This window comes from Cottoperca gobio, chromosome 22 (assembly GCF_900634415.1).
Source record: "Cottoperca gobio chromosome 22, fCotGob3.1, whole genome shotgun sequence".
In the NCBI taxonomy this organism is placed as follows: Eukaryota; Metazoa; Chordata; class Actinopteri; order Perciformes; family Bovichtidae; genus Cottoperca; species Cottoperca gobio.
The window spans coordinates 17,127,590-17,147,264 of NC_041376.1; the positions used below are offsets into that span (position 1 = coordinate 17,127,590).

The window sequence follows — 19,675 nt, forward strand, 5'->3', positions numbered from 1 at the left end:
GTGCTGCTAAATGTGCTGCTACTGAGTATTAAATACTTATTTTCACGCCCAGTGTAGATAAACTAACTTCTGTCTAGATATGTTACCATACTAGATTAAATTCTCAATAACTATTCATCATGATATATCTGGACTTAAAGATGCTGGTTGGTTAGATAAATGCAGCCGCTGCTCTGGAATGTAATGAGCTTGAAAGTGATGTCAAAGAAAAGATGATGGATTTTTCTAAGAAGCGCAGACGGACCCGATGGACGTCTGAGGTCATTTAGTTTGGGTTCACGCTCACTGCCATGTTGACTAGAGGACGAGTTAAGGAGGGGGAAGTAACATTCTCAATAAACGCCCCACCTTTAACTTTAGATGCACCCATCAGGTGTACATGAGGCTAAAATCTGCAATCACTTGAAGTTTTTTACGTGTCTGAGTGAATGAAACGGCATTCATTTGGATGTTATGTGTTTTGTACTGTTGCGCTACATGTTTATTATGAATGTGTATCCAAGTTAAACTCCTTGCTGGACCTCACTACTGATGCAGTCATGTGAACCGAGGTTGACTTCAATTCATCCGTCTGCTGTCGGTCGACATTTGAGTTGATTCAGCCGGTCTTACATCTGTTCTAAGTGTTTGTAACTTCTCCACTGTAACTGACTGATTTTAGTTATTGTTTTTGAGATTGTAAAATCATGTTATTGCTTCTTCTTTTTTCATTTTTTTTTTTATATTGTCCGCACCTGAAAATGATGGTTTTGTTAAATTCAAACGTGTCAATAAATGAAATTTGTAAAGTAACATTTTGATTGTGCGTGTTATATTTCTCACCTGCCCAAAAAACAAAGTTTCATAATGACAATGTAAAACTACAAACGTGAAGGTTCGACACATCGGTCTAAACCAAACTGTGAAATAGTATTACCGGTACTTAGTAACTCTCAACCTTTGAAATCATTTGTCCCTTTAACTCCACAAGACCCACAGTAAATCACCAGGCCGACACTGAGCCACGTACAGACCAGCAAACAGGTCAAGCCTCAATTTTTACAGACAAGTATCTGAAATATATCATTTAAAAAAAGAAACAGTTCAAACAAGTCATTAAAAGTATCAGCCAGTAGTTGCGTAGGCCGCATCTCCAGCTGTGCTTAACAGGAGACTGATCACTTCTACCACCAGGTGTACCCAAACATAATGTTGCACTTGCAGGCTTAAATGCAGCTTTAACGATTGTGGTTAAAGTTGATGATAGACATTAGTCATGTGTTCCCCTAATGAAAGATGCCTTGAAAAGTGAAACTTGATACATTTGAACGCACGTTCCTTTACATAGATTGAGTCATTTGGCAGATAATGTGCTACACACGCTGTTCGCTGAAATTGTCTCTAGATTATCATCAAAAATGGCTCCAACTCAAAGGTTCTATGTGTAACATTAACCACACAACTCATTTATGAAGAGACATTAGTAGAGAGCGGAGGGGTCTTAATGTTTAGTTCACTTTGAGATTTACAGATGAACATCACCACGCACATGAGAGAGATGTAATCGCTAATCTCAACCCTGCCCTCATATTTTTGATGTTTTTCACAATGACTTGAATCACAGCATGTGATGATGATAAATATAAGATGTAGATCTTTTTTTTATTTGTTTCGTTACAATATTTCAGCAGCAAGAAAATAAATAAGCTAAAATATTGTGTCCATCCTTAACATGAATGGATTTGTTTTATAATTTCTCAAATGTTTTGGTTATTCCCTGTCATTTCTGCGTTCTAGAAAGATTCAGCTGTGACTGCATATAGTAATATATGTATATATTTTTAAATAAAAGCATATTTGACATACTGAGTTGTCACTAATTCATTTTCTTCGTTTACCTTTCTTTTCATTTTGAGACAGTAGGATGTTTGTGATGTTTATGTTTATGTGTCTACTCTGTAATTATGTAATTACATTTTTTTCAATATTTTCAATTCATAAAATGAAAAGTTCTTAATTATCTTCCAGTCTTACTGTATCTATTTCCTATTTCATTCTTTTCATTTGAATATTTCTGTCTGTCTCTGTACCTCTTCTTCGTGATCTCTCCTCTCGTTCCCTCCAGCTCTGACTCTGCCCTCACTGAGATTCTCCGTCGGAGAGGACAATGTGAAGGTGTTGATGGTGCCAGTCCCAGTGCCGGTCTTCATCCCAGTGCCCATGAACATGTACTCCCAGCTCACACCTGTTCCAATGGCTATGCCCGTGCCCGTATGTCCCGTTATCTTAGTAATTCTATGTATTCAGAATGATTAATGTACTTTTTATTGACTATTTGTTGCAGCAAATCAAATGTTAACTTGTTTCTCGTGTTTTTACAGGTTCCAGTACCCATCGTAGTGCCACCACAGAAGAAGGAGATGAAAGATGCAGCAGTCCAGTCAGAGCCTTTGGCTGTGATGGAAGAAACACAGAAAGATGGGCCTGTTTCCAGTGCAGGTGAGGGATTTCTCTCCTGATTTGTATATGTTTAAAGGAATACTTCACCCCCAAAATAATCATCTGTATATCAATGACTCACCCTGTGTCACCTTGACTTCGTGAAGAAAACTTTGTTTTTCTCGCATGCCTCCACAGTAAACAAAGAACGATGGAGGCCGTGTTTACCAACAGCTACATCAACACATCCGTTTACAAACTCTCAAACAACCTGTGCGGTATAATCCAAGTCGTGTGCTCACTACTTCCCAAACACAGACATTTCTACTAGAACCTGACTGTTCAGAACACTAATGCATGAACTACTCGCACAGATAAGTGCCTGCGACTGCTTATGCAGAACTCTTTTAAACATGAAGGTTTTAGTAAAGATGCATGTGTTTGGGAAGTAGTGATTATACTGAACAAGTTGTTTGAGAGTTTGTAAACGGATGTTTTGATGTAGTTTACTGTTGTTAAATATTTGCATCAATTCATCAAGACATTTCTCCGTTTTTAGATTCTCTATTTACCGTAGAGGCATGCGAGAAAAATAATGTTTTATTCAAGAATTCGAGGTAAATTGGGGGTAAAGTATTCCTGTGAATTATATAAAGCTTAAAATATGTTTGCTACATTAATCAATCCAAATACTCAATTATCAAAAGCTTAATTTCCCAAACTGGCACCTCTTCTGTGTTTCTTTGTGTGTGTCTGCGACAGACCAGAGCAGTTCTTTTAGTGAAGACCAGAAGTCAGAGGTGGTCACTCCCATAACCCGTGAAGATGAGGAGACTAAAGCAGTACAAGCCGACCTGCCGCTTATTGTAAGTTCAGAGAGGAGCACAGAGTTAACTGATCACCAACTTAGTACCGAGCAGGAGGAGACCCCGACGAGCGAGCCCCCCACCACCAGTGCTGAGCTTCAGCCTCCCTCCTCTCCAATGATGGACCTGGAGACTGACATCCCGTCTGGTGAGACGTCATTTCACTTGAAGATAACATGAAAATGGACGATCTGTAGTCGCTACAGCTTCTGTGTGTGTTTCTGCAGAATCGTTGGATCAGAAGCCACCTGCTCCACAGCGAGGAGTGAAGAGACCCAGAGACCCTTTCTGCAGCCGGAAACGGGTATGACTCCCCTCATCGGTCTTTGCTTAAACTCTGATTCATTTTATCAGCCTCTGATTTAAAACCCTTTACTCCACTCACTTTAGTTCGAAGGCAGTCAAGTGTGATTCTCTAGCTGTAGGAATCTGTGACTGCTGACACACAGTTTGTTCTGGAAACCTTTAACAAAGAGTAACTCTTTGTTCTTTTAGCCCGGGGGAAGGGGGGGAAATATTCAGAGAAAAGACTCAGAATTTACAAGATTTTGTTGGACATTTAGCAGAAAATAAATTCTGATTATAAAGACAGAAATGTTCTTAGTTAACAAGAGTTAACTAAGTGTGGTTTCTTGTAAATGTGTTACTTTAATCTTACACTTACACTTTAATTTAAAAGTATTACTTTTTAATCTTTAATCTTCAAGTTTTTTCTTGTAAATATTATTTTCTTGTTTACCTACAATGGCTCTAAAATGGCGTCGTTGTCCTTGGATGTGACATTCTTCAATATTATATGTGTTTTTAGAACCAAAACGTTTTCAAATAAGCCCAATTTAAGTCTAAAAGTGCTTTTTTTTGCTTACTCATTGCATTTCCATCCATCCAGAGTCGAAGGAGAACTGCTTTATTGAACCGCAGTACAGTGGTGACTCCACCTGCCTCCAAACTGAACCACGTGTACGGGGTTAAAGCCTGGAGATGTTGGGTCCAACAACAAAACAACCAGCCGACAAAATGTGAGCCTCAGTTCTCTTTATATCACAGTTTTATTTTAGAGTATCCTCTGACCCAATGATTGATTTAATTGCAACCCATTTTATTCTATACTAGTTGTGCTTTGTGGTCTCTTCCCCTGTAGCCAATATGGTGGATATCAAAGAAGACGTCCTTCAGTGCGACTCTGCTGAGCTGAGCTTTGCTCTGTCTCGCTTCATCACACAAGTGAGACGGCCCAATGGAGAGACCTACAGCCCAGACAGCATCTTCTACCTCTGTCTGGGGATACAGCAGGTACACACACACACACACATACATACATACGCACACACACACACACATACATACACATACACACACACACACACACACACACACATACATACATACATACATACATACACACACACACACACACACACATACACACACACACACACACACACACACACACACACACATACACACATACACACACACACACACACACACACACACACACACACACACACACACACACACACACACATATTCTGTCACTGGTTTCCATCATGATTTTAAGTGTTTCTTATTAATAATTGTCTCCCTCTCTTTGGACAGTATCTGTTCATAAAGGGCCGCATAGAGAACATCTTTACTGACGAGCTGTACAGTCAGTTTGGTACCAAGATCAGTGGGATGCTGCGACTGTGGAAACCTAAACTCCAACCTAGTGGTATGATCCCTTACTTAAATCCTAATCCTGGAGACTTTCATTAAATCACACCCCATTTTGATAAAGTTTATTTTCATTCAGTAATTACTTCTTTAAATAGAAGTGTGAATTGGTTGTGACAGAGTCCACCATTCCTGTGATGGATTCAGGTTATCGACAACTTTAAAGCGGCACTAATCCATTTTTATAACAATGGTCAAACAACTACATGGAGGAGTTATTAGGCAACAATCTGCTCTCAGGTTCAACATATAAAGTCATATCAACTTTATAAATGTAAAACATATCAATCTTGTGTTTACAGCTTGTTCCGCTGCCAACAAATCAATTGATGCTGCTTTGATATAACAGGGTGTCTCAAACCTCACTAAGCTTATTCATTTTTAAAATGAATTTAAAACCTATTAATGCAGGTTTACCCCATACACCTGAATGTAATAATACTCAACTATTTTTGTTTTATAATTATGATTTTAGGATATTTAAAGGTGTAATATGCAGCATTTCCACATTAAAATGCTGTTATATATTCTGTTGACTTGTGTACTTACATTATCACAAATGTTTCCAAACTTCTGTGCATATTTCGGCTCCTGCTAAAAACCACCTGAACAATTAAAGAATGATAACCAGAAGAAGTCTGGTGAAGACAACAACTCCCATGATTCCACGCTACTTCATGACGCCACCAAACTCCGTCTTTTGTTATTGTTTTGATTGAGAGGCCCCTCGTGGCGGAAAATGACATATTGAGGGTTTAACTTCCAGTATTCATTAACACCAAATCCAGTTCTTAATATATCCATCGTTCATTCATTCATTAAGTAGCAGCCAGGTTTAAAACCTATCCCAGCATGCAGTGGGGCGAAAGGCATGGAACAGGTTGCCAGTTACCACCTCAGATTCACTCAGCTCTGCTTCCTCTTCGCTCCTAAAGGTGCTGCCGTCTCCTCCCGTGTGGTGGAGTCCTACCTGTGGGAGTGTAAGCAGCTGGGCGCCTACTCCCCCATAGTGTTGCTCAACACGCTGCTCTTCTTCTGCACCAAAAACTTCGGCTTCACCACGCTGGCTCAGCACCAACACGTCTCCTTTACCAACTTCACTCGACACTCCAAACCCTGCAACAAAGCCGGCAAAGTCCTCTACCTGCGATACCAGAGGAGCAGCCCTGCCACACCCCACACAGGTTAAATTAAAGGAGCAGTGATAGTAGTTTGTCTATGCAGCTGTGAGCAGTGAGCAGTGGCTTCAACTTTCAAACTGGCCATATTTAGTATAGAAAATATCAGGTATCAATAACGTCAGATCCAAAACTGCTAGTATCAGCATTAAAAAATATATATATATCAGCTTCACCTTATTCCTAGACAGCAAAACCAAATAGTGACTAACTGCTTTGTGGTACTTATTTTTGTTTTTAGAGCGATTCAGAAAAAGGCAGGGAGAGGACGAGGGAGAGATGCAGATGCTTGAAAATGTTACAAACCCTCTACACTGTCCTGTCCGACTGTACGAGTTCTACCTCTCCAGATGGTGAGGCACACACACCTGTAGGCACATATATGAAACAACTATTAAAACTGAACACACTCTTCATCTTCTCTGTCCTCTCTAACAGCCCGGAGTCGGTGCAGAAGAGAACTGATGTGTTTTTCCTGCAGCCGGAACAGATTGTGCACACTCACAGGTCAGTCAGTCCTCCACCATTAAAGAAGCACACATTCATAATGTGTCACGTTATCACCAGCACTTCCTGTCCACCCTTACAAACACAAACACACACATATACAGTATATACATATACTATATATACATACATACATATATATATATATATATATATATATATATATATATATATATACATTTATTTATTTAATTTGTATTATTTTATTGTTTTCCACCCTAATAGCCCAGATGAAATGGTGTTGGCTTTTAGGTTATTGACAGGAATCCAGCTTTAACCATTGTGTTGTCTTAAAGGTAAAAATGACCTGCAACAGCAGAGAGAAAAAGCCTAATGATCTTGTTTCAACTTGAAATGACTTTTCCTAAAGTGACCCTGATGTCTGAAACATTGCCTTTGTTTATATAACAAATCTTTATTTGAAAAGGGACCTTGTACATTAATCAACATTCAAACAAATGTAAATGTACCCGCGTTAGCTTAAAGCTAGTTTTCAGTGGCAGTCTCTTTTCCCTGATGTTGTGAGGGCGTAGGTTTGATTTGGAAAGTGGTGGGGACGTCAATTTTAACTAAGACAATGTGAACTAGAGTAGCTGTAGCCACACAGAGACAGGTACAACAAGAACGGTTGTTCCCCAAGTCATAAGTAACATTAATAGCACACAGCATCTGTTACTGTTAGCTAAGTAGGCTATAGATACTACCTAAGGTATCCAAAATTCACTCCAGCAATCACATTGCTGCATGTTGAGGCGGGACCAAAGCAAACAAACACCAATAAAAAACTCTATTTCACATCCTGTTGGAACATGAGACATTAACCCTTCATAGAGCCGATGGAAACGCATTATGCAATTATTATTATTATAGTGGTAGGCACCGTCCCTACCACTTATGCGTATTAAATAAAAGACTGTTTAAATTACGCCCATGTTGTTAGGCATTCTAGAATAAAAGGAATAATAATGTTTTTTGGAAGCTTTACACTACAAAGATACAAAGATACAAAGATACAAAGATTGTCTAAGGGTCATTTTTAACCTGGCAGTTATTCAATCCTTCACACACCATAAAAACCACAAAGACACACACACAGACACACTGAAAGTGAGAATATGTGTTTACAGTTCAGTGTATGTACATCTGCATACTTTCCTACATGAGCTAGAGTTTCTGTGTTGTATCTATTATAAGTTCTTTCTGAATTGTGAAGGGAAAACAAAATATAAACTGTTTGTTTCTTCACACAAAATAGATTAGATTTAGATTTATAGGTGTTACAATTCAAATAAGTTTACAGAATGTTAAGACTACACAATGGAAGTGAAAATATTACCTTCTGTCCTTATTGTGCTTTATGTTAATACTGTAAGAAGAAATATTTGTATTTAAATGTGCATTTGTGACTCAACAGTTCCCACTGGTACACCTCTCAGCCACTGGAGAGCGCCACTCTACAGAGCATGCTCTCACGCATCTTGGCCGTCAGAGAGGTTCCCCGGGAACAGCAGGCAGCCTCAGCCACGTTACAGTGATGAGGAGCTCTGCGGAGGATCTTCTCTGCAACAGAAAACTTCTCCGCTGCCAGTTCACAGTGAACTCCAGCTGCCTGCACGCCCGTCAGTCATTCAGAAGGAGGCTGACAGGTGTTTGAAACGGAGAGAAAGAACAAAGACACAATGAAAAGACACAAAGAGACACATTTTAAGAACATTCAAAGTGCGTGATCTTCTTTTCTCATCATGTCCCATCATGTCCCACCGCACTGATATTCATGCCCATCATTGAGCACCATGTGGCAGGTTTATTTTTATCAGTAATGGCTCATGCCGAGCCCATCACATGAACTTTTTTATTTCAGAAAGAGACTTGTGTGAGCAGCAACTTGCGTGTGAGAGCAGTCGAGGTGGGACGAGAGTTTACATCCTTCATTAACGGGTTTAAATGAGCTGTGTCATCGTTGTTGCCCCTCCTTGCATCAGCACATTGCAGTATGAGGAGTGTTTACTTGTACAGAGTTTTAAAGGCTGATAATGGTATTTAAGGATTGCTTTTAAAATGTTACCTAAATCTAAATCAAAGACATTTTGAGCAGAAGCACTTCCCACAAACACCCAGTGTAGTTTTGATAAATGAAACATTAAATATGTATTATATCACATTACAGGTTGACATTTAAATAAAAGCCATTATCTTACTGAATATGTTAGTATATTGTATGTCAGTGTAACCCTTCTTGTTATAATAGAGGAGACTCACAGTGCCTCTCATCTTTTTGTTGTCCGTTTTATTATTATCTAATTATCTGATATTATGTTGTACCCTTTTTATATTCGTCATCCTGCGTGGCCTTATTTCCCTTCTCTCGTTTTTCCCTCCAGGGTTCCCTCACACACCTATTCCCTCTGGAGGTAAAGTGAGGGAGTAGATCATGACCCACACATCACTTTTTTGCAGTGCATATAATCTAAATCTAAACCATGAAGCTGAGCCGCATTTACAGACCACCTTGATTGATTTTAGAATATTTAGAACGGCCTCACCGTTGTTGTGAATGAGAGTGTAACCGTTATTATAATTACAATGGGACCTCTCCTCCCTGTATGTATTCCTATATCTGTGTCCGCTTTCTAACCTTGACAATATTCTTCTCTCCTCTTGTTCTTTTTATCTTCCACTAGCCTTTGTTCTCTAATTTGAAAAATTAAAAATGTCAAGTTTGGATAATAGGCATACAGCACACCAACCTCTGTTTCCTGTAGTATAACTAATGGTTATTAGGGTTTGTGTTAGCCATACATACAATCAATAACAAGTATTATGAAGATGTGCCTAAAGATATTTATTGCTGTGTCAGCAGTGCTAATTTTGTTATTATTCATCCATCCAAAATGCTCAACCACGCCACACCGCTTATCAAAGAGATGTTACCCCATCATGTGGACGTGCTGAACATTAATGCCTGTACATCTTATAATGCACATGTGATGTCAGTGACTTTCATTTCATAGAACTTTGGATGATCATTTTAATTTTTCTTCTTTTTGTTTTAGGAAATATCTTATTGGTTCAGAATTGATTTTTTTATGAAAACATTATCATTTGTTCATTTTATGGTATTAATGACTTCACTACCCACAATGCCATGTGGTAACACCATGTATGCTGAAATACTACTTGGATCTATTTTGTTGTTTCAGCTGTTATTGTATTTTATCATGCAGGCCAACGTGCCTTTACTTTATCCTCATGTTCATGTTTTGTATCTATGTTTCAGTGTAAAGATGAAAATGAAAAATGAGACCAGCCCAGATCTCTTCCTCAGTGCTCTCTGCTATCGTTAAGCATTCACCATGGTTACTGAGGGTAATACATTTCAAACAAAGTGTTCTGTAAATGTTGGATAATTTCTTTAAACAACACACTGCTGGTGCAAAGGAAATAGTTCTGTTTGAATATCACCGCTGCTGTCTGAAGCTCCACAGCTGATTTTATTGTCATGCACAAAATGCTGTATTTCCATTGAGTATTAAGAAATCATCATATTCCTTTCTCTACTCGTTTGCAAGGCAAAGCACTTATAATGAAGGCATGACTGAAATGCAATGTGACGTTGAGAGTGTAATTGCAGTTTGTGCAGTTTTTAAACATTCATTCATAAAATGTGTAAAGTTCTTGACTGACTGTGTCTCACTTTTACTTTCAGTTTATGTCAGAATTATATTTATTAAGGGAATTAATCCGTTTATGAGGGATAGATAAATAATTCATCGACGAATCGAGCTTTAAAAAAATTATCGCCAGCTATTTAAATAATCCATAAATCTTTAAAATGTCAGAAAATGCTGTTTTCAGCCTCAAATATGGAAATATTTAAGTGAATATCTTAAAGTTTTAAACGGACAAAACTAGACATTTTAACACATCATTGTACTTAAAGAAACTAAGATGGACATGTTTCACTATTTTATAACATTTTATAAACCAAAAGATTAATCTAGAAAATAATCAACAGATTAATCGAATTAATGAAAATAATTAGAATAACAACAACAAATAAGGGGAGGAAGATTTTTATTTTGAGAATATAGTTGAACTTTCTGAAGAAGAGTATTGAAAATGAATGGACTTGAACTGGCCTGTAGGCAGTCTGAGGTCAGAGGTCAGAGGTCAGAGGTCAGAGCTCTGCTCCGCCACAGACTGAGAGTCAGGAGGAGCTTGGAGGAGAAAACACAGAGTTCACACAGAGACACCAGATCTACATGTTATTGCTGTTGTGCCATTCGATGTTTTATTAAAGTGTAAAATAATGTTCAGATGTGATTTTGTGTTTGTAGAATTATTTTATAAATATAGGCTATGAAATGTTTGGTCTTGCCTTTGGCTTTTGTTTAAGTGATCATTTTCTATTGGACCAGAAATATGTCTTTGCAGTTGAATAATAAAAAATAAAGAAAAGACAGAGCTTGAAAGGGCCGAATAGACTCATATGCTAGTTATTGGCATAGCTCTAGTTATCTCAATTTACCCTTTTATGATTCAACATGGAAAAACACAACATATAAATGTCCAATTATTCAATGATCAGATATTTCTGACTTATTTCTTTCAACTTCCCCTGATCTTACACTTTGCCTTCTGTAAGTTACCATCCACAAATGTGAACAAAGGTAATAGGAAGAGGAAGTTGTATCTGTGTGTTATCTTTTCCTTCTGCTGCAGTGAACAGGTGATGGTTCCACATGACTGCTGATATCTTATGCAAAAGTTATGCATTGGCAGTTCATTTGGCGAGACACTAAAGGCAGAAGCATGTTTTTCATGCATGTTTAATTTGAAGGTTTGGGCTTCAATAACATGTCTTCTTTCAGACTAGTGGACAGAAAACATCCAACATACACATTAAGATGTTTATGATACTTTGTCTTTAGATTTCTCCTAAATTCATCAAACGTTAGCATTAGGTAAAGCCTCATTTGCATATTCAAACATAACATTTTAGAAAAGTTGTAATACAAAAATGAATTGTCTTAATGTGAGAAATCAACTGGGGAAGTTTCATGATATCTATTAGGTAAAATATCCTGCATTGTAATTTGGGCAGCAAGTCTGAATGTTATCTTCTGAGGACATCTAAAGAGGGATCAGCAGACTCCAATCTCTCAACTCCAAATGTTCAACCATTTTCTCTTTTCCACCGATATGGAAACGTCTCTCTTCAGTCAACACAAATATTTCCCATAAATTCAATTTCAGAATGAGCAATCAAGTATTTTATTTACTTCCAAAGGACCAGCTCTTATGTAGGTCGAACAAGACTTAAATGTTATTTGTGTGCAATCCAAAGGAGTTTGTGCAGTTTGATGTGTGGAAGGAAAGTTGTCAGTAATCTGATGGAGTGAGTAAGGATGTTGGATGTTATCAGATCTGCCAGATACTTCCTTTGACACTTCCATCAGTCATTTTGCATAGAGATCATAAGGACATTGGCATAAACATGTACTCTAGATATAAGATATGGATGTAATAGCCACATTTGTTTGTGCTTTTAAACATGCAGTTAACATTAAAACGTGTTCCCTGTGACTTCATGCTGCTCAGTCTTACAGCACCTGCCATTTAAATGTCCCCCATGTACTGAGACACTGAGCCAAAGGGTTGCAGGTTTAATCAAGCTAATACATGAACACTTTATAACTTCAGTAATAAAAACATCTGTAATAGTTCAGTTCAGTCAGTTAACCACACAATGTAGCACCAAACCATAAATCTTTATTCAAAAACATCTCTACATTTGATGTCAACGACATCCCATTACAAGAACACCAGCAGTATTGCAGCAGTGACCAGTACCTGAGAGTTATTGCAAGGTGTTGTTTTATCCTAAAGAACTATGCTCCATATCAAATGGACTAATTTTCTAATTCAGGAAGGAGTGCCCTGAACTGGTCAGTGTTTTGTTCTTTTATCTTAAATAAAACCTGCAGCTTGAAAAAGAGAACACAAGAAACAGGAAAAAGGAACAGGAAAAAGAACGTGTGAAAACAGAACAGACAACATATAAAAAACAAGGCTGGACAAGATATCAATGTTTTCATTGTGACTTTCAGCAGAATCAAAATTACTTTTAATTGTTGTCAAAACGATTGAAAGCCAATCATCAAAAATTCTACAATGACTTATATGAACCATATTGACCAAGCCCTAACTAACTGTTGCAGTGAGAAAAAGGCCGTGGTAGGAGTCTAGGCCAAGTCCTCTTCGCCCTCTTCCTCGAACTCGCCCTCTTCCTCAGCAGTGGCGTCCTGGTATTGCTGGTACTCGGACACCAGGTCGTTCATGTTGCTCTCAGCCTCCGTGAACTCCATCTCATCCATGCCCTCGCCCGTGTACCTGAAACGAGTAAACACAAATGAGCTTTGGTCTATTGGTTTTATATTATGAGAGATTTTAGGTTATGAAATGACATTCATGCATGAAAGCGTTCGTGTGCAACAACTAGAGCTGTAACGATTAGTCCATCGAAAAATAAACCACCAACTATTTTGATAAATCGAAGGTTTTGTAGATATTATTTGGACTAACAAAGACATCACCTTGGAATTTGAGAAACTTGGATGTACATTGTTTTTACTATTTGACATTTTATTAACTATTAATCTAGAAAGAATATTCTGCAGATGAATTGATAATGAAAATAATCGTTAGTTGCAGCCCTTGTAAGAAGAGGCCAGCACAAGTACAGAAACTTCTCCCCACATCAGCCCTCCTTTGCTCACCAGTGGAGGAAGGCTTTGCGGCGGAACATGGCAGTGAACTGCTCTGAGATGCGCTTGAACAGCTCCTGGATGGCCGTGCTGTTGCCAATAAAGGTGGCGGCCATCTTGAGGCCTCGGGGAGGGATGTCGCAGACGGCCGTCTTGACGTTGTTTGGGATCCACTCCACAAAGTAGCTGCTGTTCTTGTTCTGCACGTTCAGCATCTGCTCGTCCACCTCCTTCATGGACATGCGGCCTCGGAAGATGGCGGCAACTGTGAGGTAGCGCCCGTGCCGCGGGTCGCAGGCAGCCATCATGTTCTTGGCGTCGAACATCTGCTGAGTGAGTTCAGGAACCGTCAATGCCCTGGAGAAAGAGAGGATTCAATTAGGGATTCATTTCAAATGCAGTTGTAAATGTGTACATTTCATTTCACTGGTGCTTTTGTTTTTGTGTTGCTATAATTGTTTGTATTTATTTGTTTTGCATTTAACCACACAGAGAAAAGCCTTGCAAAATGTCATTGCATCTCAGTATAGTGACAATAAAGATCATTCTATTCAAATAAGACTTGAGGGTCTCTCCTGCCTCTCTACCTGTACTGCTGGCTGCCTCGGCTAGTCAGCGGGGCGAAGCCCGGCATGAAGAAGTGCAGCCTGGGGAAGGGCACCATGTTGACGGCCAGTTTCCTCAAATCAGCATTGAGCTGGCCGGGGAAGCGCAGGCAGGTGGTCACCCCGCTCATGGTGGCTGAGACGAGGTGGTTGAGGTCACCGTAGGTGGGCGTGGTGAGCTTTAGTGTGCGGAAGCAGATGTCATACAGTGCCTCATTATCAATGCAGAATGTCTCATCTGTGTTCTCCACCAGCTGGTGGACGGAGAGGGTAGCATTGTACGGCTCCACCACTGTGTCTGACACCTGGAGTTGGGGGAGACGAGGCAGCACCATTAGAGCACGGAGAAGCAAGTAGAGATAAATATTTGATGTTACATTATTTCAGTGTTTTATATGAACCTTGGGGGACGGCACCACGCTGTAAGTGTTCATGATGCGGTCGGGATACTCCTCTCGGATTTTGCTGATGAGCAGCGTGCCCATGCCGGAGCCGGTGCCTCCTCCTAGGGAGTGTGTGAGCTGGAAGCCCTGCAGGCAGTCGCAGCTCTCCGCCTCCTTTCTCACCACATCCAGGACTGAGTCCACCAGCTCAGCTCCCTCAGTGTAGTGGCCTTTAGCCCAGTTATTACCTGCTCCGCTCTGGCCTGTGGTGCATACAAATACAGAACTCTATCATGGCTGTGGTGTCAACACCTCCTGGATCTACATGAATTATGACAGTTTCATACTTGCAAAGTCAAAGACAATTTATTCGCAGTGCATACACTAAAAGAGGAATGCTCTTTACTTTTGCAGGAAAACTATTGTACAGATATAAAGTTAAAAAGTATGAGTGACTCTAGATTAGGGCTGCACGATACGAGGAGAATATGCAATATTATCAAAACGAAATTATTTGAGCTATATAAACATATATAGTATATAAGCATACTAACCTAGTACTGCCTTTCTGCGGACTTGAATATACTACTAAAATACAACAAATTGAAATGTACAACATTCTTTTATTGAACTAGTAAAACAAAGACGACAACAAAGTCACCAATGTCCCTCAAAACATCCTCGAGTGCAATATCGCAGTATTTCGCAATGCGTTTATCGCATATGTTGGCATCGCGATGACGAACAAATACACAATATATTGTGCAGACCTACTCTAGATGCTTAGTCACAGTATGCCAATTTCAAGCCAAACTAAAACACATGAATTGTTCACAATCAAAATTCTCACCAAAGACAAAGTTGTCTGGTCTAAAGATCTGGCCAAAGGGACCAGACCTCACAGAGTCCATTGTGCCTGGCTCCAAGTCCACCAGCACTGCACGGGGGACATACTTGCCACCTAGTGAAACACAAGAGGACAAATTATTGAAAGATATGAAGCAATTTACACACAGTGCTGTATCAATTACTCAAACAAAGACCTGCTCGCCTTTCTTCCCCTTTGTTAGGATGAATTAAATGTGCCTTTTAAATAATGACCAAACTGAGCAAAATACATTTTGGAAGATGAATTATTTTTATAATGGCAAGTAAATACAGTTTAGTGTTCATACAACAGTTACAGAAGAGCGACAACCCACGAAGAGACTATCATTTTCTGATAATATAAGGTCTAATGTCTAGTTAAATAAAAAACAAAGTTAGTTGCTTATATTGGGGCTCATATTACTACAATAATTTAAAGCCTAATATTTGTTAGGGCCAATATCATCAACTGGAGGTTTTGTTGTCTTGTCGTATCTTGGTAACTGCGACAGTAACTATCCGCCCCTACGTGGCTCCGGTAGGCCTACTAACAAGCCTTCCGCGTGGTATTGATTTACCTTGAATCCCGAATAAACTAGCTAGATTACCCAAATGTAGCTCAGAACCCAAAGCAGAGTGAATCTTACCTGATGCCTCGTTGTAATACACGTTGATTCGCTCCAGCTGCAGGTCGCTGTCGCCATGGTATGTCCCTGACGGGTCGATGCCATGTTCGTCGCTTATTACCTCCCAGAACTAGAAGAAAAATAAAACACAGCGGTTAAAATACCTGCTAACTAGCATGACTTAATCTTACGAGTCAGGTCAAATCAGTCGGTGGCTATCATTAGCGTTGTTGCTAAGTAAGCTAACATATCAGCCCGCCCAAACGAAATGTAACATCCACGCATTTTTAAATGAGTTTCAACTTCACTTTTAAATTAAAGCATTTCTAACCTTAGCTCCAATTTGGTTTCCACACTGGCCGGCCTGCAAGTGCACGATTTCCCTCATTTTGGTTGTATTTAAAACTTCCGAACAACGATAGAGAAAGACAAAATTTCTTCACTGTCGTGCTCCAGTTACGTACTAACTTAAGAACTGGGAGCGTTGCAAACTACTGCCGGCTGATGAATGCGATTGGACCAAATACATGTCAGTCAAAGATCACCAGACATCCTATTGGTCGAGAAAACGTGGTTTCGAGTTCTGACTGGATAATACTATTGCTCAGTTGCCTTGGTAACGCAACATAACAGCGTTTCTGCAGAGACACTCCCTTTGTATGTATAGTACGCAACATTTAGGTTTAAATGAAAACACGACAGATCTTACAATAATTTTCATTTTTGCCTCCATCTCTAGTCCACGAGCCTCCCTGCTGCAGAAAATAAGGCAACATTGAGGCGATAGGCCAGGCCTGGGCAACTTTGATAGGGAGGGCCACAAAAAATGTGTCCTCACTACCAGAGGTCCACTTTGTGACCATACACTTCCATTAGTAGGATACTATAATCTCATCATTTAAATAGCCAACTATAGCGACTAATTTAATGAAAATAACTAAATATATACAGGCAATGAATGTTTATTGTACCAATTTCTATTTTTCATCATGTTTCCACAGCTCTCTCTGTATTACAACAGGACTATGGAACTTTCTATTTTTCATATTCAAATGCATTTAGTAGTCCTAATTCTTCAACTCATTTAATTATATTATTAATTAGCTTTACACATAAACAGATCTGCATTCCTGAGTGATATTTTATTTCATATGCAAATGGAGCCTCAAAAAATCATAACTCAATGTAAACAAACACCAACACTGAGTTTAACAACTAGTATTCATATTTGTATTGTATTTCTACTCGTCCCTCATATTCCATTACATAAAACAAGCATGCATAGTTCTCCAAGTCAGCTGATCCTCCCCCACAGCTGGATCAGCCAGCTATACATCTTAATGATACTTGTGGCCTCTCCTGCTGGTGCACAATACACTGAATGTCAATATCAACATTTGTACATCTGATCTGCATGAGATGGAACAGCGTCTCATCTGTCAGTCTGTTTCTCTCCCTCGACTTGACGTGCTTCATTGTAGAGAAGCTGCTCTCGCAGATGTATGTGCGGCCAAACATGCTGACCATTGAGAGCGCAAAATCCCTGAGGAGTGGAAAGCAGGACTCGGGTAGCAGTCTCCGAAAGGAAATTCCCCTCTCCTGACGCTTTGTTAGAAAGAAGGGGTCTGACTGCAGTTCACACATTTCAAGCTGCAACAGGGGGCTGCTCGCTGATAGCAGCAGAGAGGAGGTCAGTGGATAACGCGATGCATGGCTGCGTGGCGTGGAAATCTTGAAAGCGGTTCTTAAACTGCTGCTGCAGTGTTTATATGTCGGCTCTGTTCTTGGGTAATGTTTCCTCACATTCGGGGGGCATCTTTGCGCATATCTTCACATGAGGGGAAGTGTGCCAAGTTAGGACGGTCGGATGAAAATCCTTTCAACAGAGCCAGTTTAGTAAGAAATGTGTTCATTGTTGATCTTATGCTTTCTAAATATGGCTCTGACAGTTTAAAACATTTACAAGAATGGTGTGATGAATGTGATTTCCCGGTAGTAGGCTCGTTAAGTACGGCACAGAAAGGGAAACTAGGCATGAATTCCAATGTTATTTTAATTTGGCTATTTTTATAATGGTACTTCAGACTCATTTACATCTACACTGTGATTACTGTACTGTAAATTGTCATGGTGGGGAAAAGGTGAGGACTCAAATGCAAGACGGCAGATCAACAAAAAGAGGGCTTTATTCCAAAAAGCTTACAAAATAACAAAAAGGTAGAAAGTAAAACTGAAAAGACAAACCAGGATGACACAGGAAGCACGATGAAGCACGATGAAGCACGATGAAGCACAAGGAGACATCTGCAAGGGTGACACTTAGATGACGATCTGACAAGGAACACTGGGAAAGACAGGCATATAGACACAGACACTAAACGAGTGGAACGAGACACCGCTGGGGAGAGAAGCTAAAACACAAGGGCAAGGTGAACGGACACAGGAGGAACAAATCAACAATCACAGAGGGAAAACACACAGACAGAAAGTACAACTAGACATGACATAAGGGGGAGTGAACACTTTAAAATAAAACAGGATATACAAAAATCACGATCATGACATAAATGCTCTTATTCTGTCTAATCTTGTACTAATTGTTATATTTTTGCTGTGAAGCACTTTGGGCTGCAATTCTATCTAACTCATGGATGGATTACTGAGAGGCCAAAGTGTCAGGAGGCCCACTGGCCTTCTCCTGCAAAATAACAGGAAGATTAAAAATGACCACAAAGATACACACAACTACTACAAAGAGACCAAAACAACTGCAAACAGATGCAAAAAAGCTGTAAAGAGACAAACAGAAACTCAAAACTAGAAAATGGACAACCACACAAAGACAAAGCATGACTACAAAGAGACACAAGCAACCTTCAAACAGACTCGAAATGACTACAAAGAGATACAAAACAACTACAAAGAGATGCAAAATGACTACCAAAGGGGGTGAAACAAAAACAGACATTAAATAATTACAAAAAGACCAAAACAATTACAAGGGGAAACACAGAAACACAAAGAGACACAAAACAACTACATAGAGACATTAAAGAACCACAAAGAGACACAAACCCACAGAGAGGTGCATAATGACTATGAAGCACAAAACTATAAAGTCTGTGTGTCTTGCTCCTATGTAGGACATATGGTGGGACCTTTTGCAAGTCTGTGCTCAGGGGAATATTGTCTCATAATGCGCCCATAACTAGGCTATCTAACTAATCCTACAGGTTATGACGCCATGGAAGAAGAGGAATTAATAAATAATTGCTGTAGCTTCACCACAAGAGGGTGGTGGAGGGCCTTATAACATATTCAACTCACCATGATGCACAAGGGCGTTTCTTCATACAGTTAAGGGATTTATTTTGCTGGTAGGTGTCACTCTTAAATCTGTTGTGGGGCCTGACTATTAGATATTTACATCTATGAATGAAAATGTTTACCAAAAAAAACTATGTTTTTCTTCTCAATTAAATAATCCAGCTTTAAAATGTATCCCATTCAGTGGGTGCAATATTACTTTTACTTTCAAAGGCGGTTTGTACAAATCATAATCAAAACCTATTCCTCACACTTTGTGAACAATTGTATTGGGGAGTCATGTGTACAACATCCATCACAACAAAGAAAAATATGGCCTTCACTCTGTCCTTTTCAGTACTTTTATACATTATACATACATTTAATGTATTGGCATTTGTATTGCAATAGAGATTCCTATTGAGTAAGCCAGAAA

At 39.3% G+C, this 19,675-nt stretch overlaps 2 protein-coding genes across 5 annotated transcripts in view; one reads left to right on the forward strand and one right to left on the reverse strand.

Moving 5' to 3' along the window:
* The window catches only part of LOC115027012 (zinc finger MYM-type protein 4), a 30,861-nt gene extending 20,502 nt beyond the window's left edge, over window positions 1-10,359 (forward strand). For all 4 annotated transcript variants that reach the window (XM_029459973.1, XM_029459972.1, XM_029459971.1 and 1 more), the window contains exons 19-29: window positions 2,105-2,250; window positions 2,361-2,478; window positions 3,181-3,432; window positions 3,512-3,588; window positions 4,174-4,303; window positions 4,426-4,577; window positions 4,884-4,998; window positions 5,936-6,184; window positions 6,420-6,531; window positions 6,617-6,685; window positions 8,100-10,359. In XM_029459973.1, coding sequence (XP_029315833.1) covers window positions 2,105-2,250; window positions 2,361-2,478; window positions 3,181-3,432; window positions 3,512-3,588; window positions 4,174-4,303; window positions 4,426-4,577; window positions 4,884-4,998; window positions 5,936-6,184; window positions 6,420-6,531; window positions 6,617-6,685; window positions 8,100-8,220 — 1,541 coding nt within the window. In that variant the 3' untranslated portion in view covers window positions 8,221-10,359. The remainder of the gene's footprint in view (window positions 1-2,104; window positions 2,251-2,360; window positions 2,479-3,180; window positions 3,433-3,511; window positions 3,589-4,173; window positions 4,304-4,425; window positions 4,578-4,883; window positions 4,999-5,935; window positions 6,185-6,419; window positions 6,532-6,616; window positions 6,686-8,099) is intronic.
* Window positions 10,360-12,437: 2,078 nt separating this feature from the next.
* LOC115027013 (tubulin beta-4B chain-like) lies at window positions 12,438-16,424 on the reverse strand. The gene is made up of 7 exons (XM_029459976.1): window positions 16,265-16,424; window positions 15,955-16,063; window positions 15,291-15,401; window positions 14,459-14,703; window positions 14,040-14,362; window positions 13,465-13,809; window positions 12,438-13,078 (listed from the first exon to the last, which is right to left on the reverse strand). Exons 1-7 carry the CDS (start codon window positions 16,319-16,321, stop codon window positions 12,931-12,933), a joined length of 1,338 nt encoding a protein of 445 aa, XP_029315836.1. The 5' UTR covers window positions 16,322-16,424; the 3' UTR covers window positions 12,438-12,930.
* Between the last annotated feature and the right edge of the window lie 3,251 nt (window positions 16,425-19,675).